This window comes from Pyxicephalus adspersus, chromosome 6 (genome assembly GCF_032062135.1).
Source record: "Pyxicephalus adspersus chromosome 6, UCB_Pads_2.0, whole genome shotgun sequence".
NCBI classification, from domain to species: domain Eukaryota; kingdom Metazoa; phylum Chordata; class Amphibia; order Anura; family Pyxicephalidae; genus Pyxicephalus; species Pyxicephalus adspersus.
Window position 1 is genome coordinate 107939175 of NC_092863.1, and position 3167 is coordinate 107942341.

A 3167-nucleotide genomic window follows, 5' to 3' on the forward strand; every position below is an offset into this window, starting at 1 on the left:
CTACACACACTGACAGATGACTGTACGGACACACACCTCCCCTACACACACTGACAGATGACAGTATGGACCTCCCACATATCCCCTACACACACTGACAGATGACAGTATGGACCTCCCACATATCCCCTACACACACTGACAGATGACAGTATGGACCTCCCACATATCCTCTACACACACTGACAGATGACTGTATGGACCTCACACAAGGATGAAAACATGGGCTCCCTGAATATAAGCTACACACGAACAGAGAGCACTCTCACCAGCAACACGTGCTCCAGGAGTTGTAGATACCCCATGGTGCACTCTTTGCCAAACCGGGTGGCCCGCATACGGACATCATGGCTGACCTCAGGGTGATAGGCAGCTTCCTGCAAGACACGAGAGAGATAAATTATAAATCATATAGGTGCAGGTGAAATAGGAGATAAGGATACATATCATCCAATCATCACCCATTCCACGGTATCACATGACCACACCTTGCATGAATGCAGCATGTCGGCAATAGCACGGCGACTCAAGTTGGCCGTAGCGATAACATCTTCCTGACGACAGGAGTTCCCAGCAGCTACAGCTTTAGCAGTTGCCATGGTGATACCTTTGGTCATGCGGATAAAATCCTCTGGTGTAGAGGTCTTTGGAGGAGGCTCAGGGGACGAGAAGACCTAAAAATTAAATTATACAATGCATGAGAGAGAAATAGGGAGAGACCATAAACACACCAAACACTGCTGGGTAAAAAGGCTGTAATTGTTTTGCCTGTATTATAATAATGTGCAATGAACTTCCTAGGGTGACTGGCACACAATATACAAATAAGAATAACTTAGTCACAGAATATTCTAGAACAGCAGGGCCTGAACCAATACTGACCAGCAGCCAATGACAGCCCACAGGCCAGGACACAACAGGTCACTATATTGGGGGGCTATCATTTACCGCTAAAATAAAATATTTCAGCACCAATATACTTTGGGCAAAATATTATCCCTTTCTGTCACTACTTTATTTTGGAACCTATAGTTGCAGTCTTGTTGCATCAATTCGGTGGGGGCCTTTTGCGAGCAGTTCTTTTCTGTATACAATGCATTTCAGAGATTCTGTACAGCTGATCATCCATCAAACTCACCGCCAGCTCCTGCCTTATGTGCTCTATTGTGGCCTCCAATGCCCGGGTTCCCTTAGTGGCTTCATCCTCCACGGCTTTGACAGTTTTCAGCAGAGACGTCACGTTGGTCACCATAACCTGAAAGTAGAGTATTGGTGAGGAGCGCATTGGTTGAAGGAAGGGACCTCTTTCCATCCCCCATAGCCCACATTACCTTGGCTGAATTCTTTAGCTGGTAAACGGATGGGTCATCGCTAGATTTTCCAGCTGCTGCTTTAGTGGCACTGATGAGATCACCCAATGCCTTTGCCACATCTTTAACAGCATTAATAAGAACAACCTTAAAAATGAAACCAAAAATAGGGTGAAAATAGGGTGAAACTAGGGGAAAATATCATTAACAATACCATTCCTACTGGGAACAGGGATGGAGGATCTGTAACACAACATGTAGCAGTGTCACAGAGGGTCCTTACTGCATTTCATACCCCTATCTCCTGCCCCTAGAGGAATGAGGATGGGCAGTATTGGCCCTGGGTAATACCTGCGTCTCGGGATCCTCTGAGCCCAGACTGGCTGCCCCCAGCTTGACATTCTCGGCTAGTCGTGTGATGGTGGTGACAGAAGACTGGGCAGCCTGAGCCAGCTTCTCTTGGCTGGAGGTGGCATTCTGGACCAGAACCTTTGTGTCCTCCACCAGAGCCTTTGCTGTCTTCAGGATTCCTTCCCTGTAGGAACAAGCCGCACAAAGTAAGAGAACCACAAATCTCACATGATGCTCTGATGTATAATAGAGATTAATCATTTCTATGGAGGATTGTCTCTCTGGAAGACATTATCATTTCCAATATATTTATCTATATCTCAGCTTGTTAGACTTACCGGTGATCTGCAAAGGTTTCAGCATTTTCTCTGTTTAATGTGCCTGCCGTGGCAAACATGATGGTTGTGTCTAGATCAGCGATGATACCAGACACGGCACTGGCGGCAGTGATACAAGCCTGCGTGCCACGGTTTCCAGCTTGCAGAGCAGCAAGCACATGTGATACCTAAGAGTGGGAAATACACAGATAAGAGGGAGACCAATATTCAGAGAATATATAATAAATACAATTGTGAGATCCCTCCTCACCTTCTCAGACACCCGCCGGGCACAATCTATCAGCTCCTTCTTGGTATAACTGTCTGTTGGGCAGCACTGCAGAGCTCCCGCTTTGGTGACCAGCAGAGAGCAACCGTGACCCAGTTCCTGCACACGCTGCTTGATGTGGGATCCGATCTGGTCAGAAAGGAGATACGAAATAAGATCAATGAGTATTGTAATGATCCATGGAACATACAGAATATGGAGAGCAGATTTGGGAAATACCAGTATTTGGAAACTGCCCAAAGACCAATCAGTTGTAAGAGGAGAAAAGAGGAGTATTGGTACAGGAAGGGGTTAAAAAAAGATTTCGTTCCTGCAACCTGCAAGTCGTGAAATGAATTTGTTGTTAAGTGAGGAGCTTAGAAGAGACCGGTCTGTAGTGCTGTGAGCATGCGGCACCTATCACATCATGGAGGATCACGCAGCAGGAAGACTGAAGAGGAAGCACCGCATGGATCTACATTGTACTATATTTACATTGCCATAGATATCCTTTAACCCTTTAAAACACTTGGAAAGGCCGCTGTGTGCATCTAAGGTCATGTGACTTGTTCTCATTCATACAGCTCTCAGGGTGAAAATGAAATTACTATACCCTGAAAATAATGTTACTTAAGAAAGCAAAGAGGATATAGTGTGAAGAGATCTTCCTTGGAACTGGATCCCTTCCCGTGATATATACGGATCAGGACACCACCGACGATCCTATAAACCAGATCCCTTCCCGGGATATATACGGATCAGGACACCACCGACGATCCTATAAACCAGATCCCTTCCCGGGATATATACGGATCAGGACACCACAACGATCCTACGGACAGGATCCCTTCCCGGGATATATACAGATCAGGACACCACGACGATCCTACGGACAGGATCCCTTCCCGGGATATATACAGA

The 3167-nt window shown here is 46.2% G+C and overlaps 1 protein-coding gene across 2 annotated transcripts in view; it reads right to left on the bottom strand.

Annotated features, from left to right (window-relative positions):
- TLN1 (talin 1) overlaps nt 1-3167 on the bottom strand; it is a gene marked incomplete in the record, with an annotated part of 33219 nt that overhangs the window by 3927 nt on the left and 26125 nt on the right. For both annotated transcript variants that reach the window (XM_072413635.1, XM_072413634.1), the window contains 7 exon segments: nt 270-377; nt 489-674; nt 1139-1255; nt 1332-1457; nt 1662-1845; nt 2000-2166; nt 2250-2396. In XM_072413635.1, coding sequence (XP_072269736.1) covers nt 270-377; nt 489-674; nt 1139-1255; nt 1332-1457; nt 1662-1845; nt 2000-2166; nt 2250-2396 — 1035 coding nt within the window.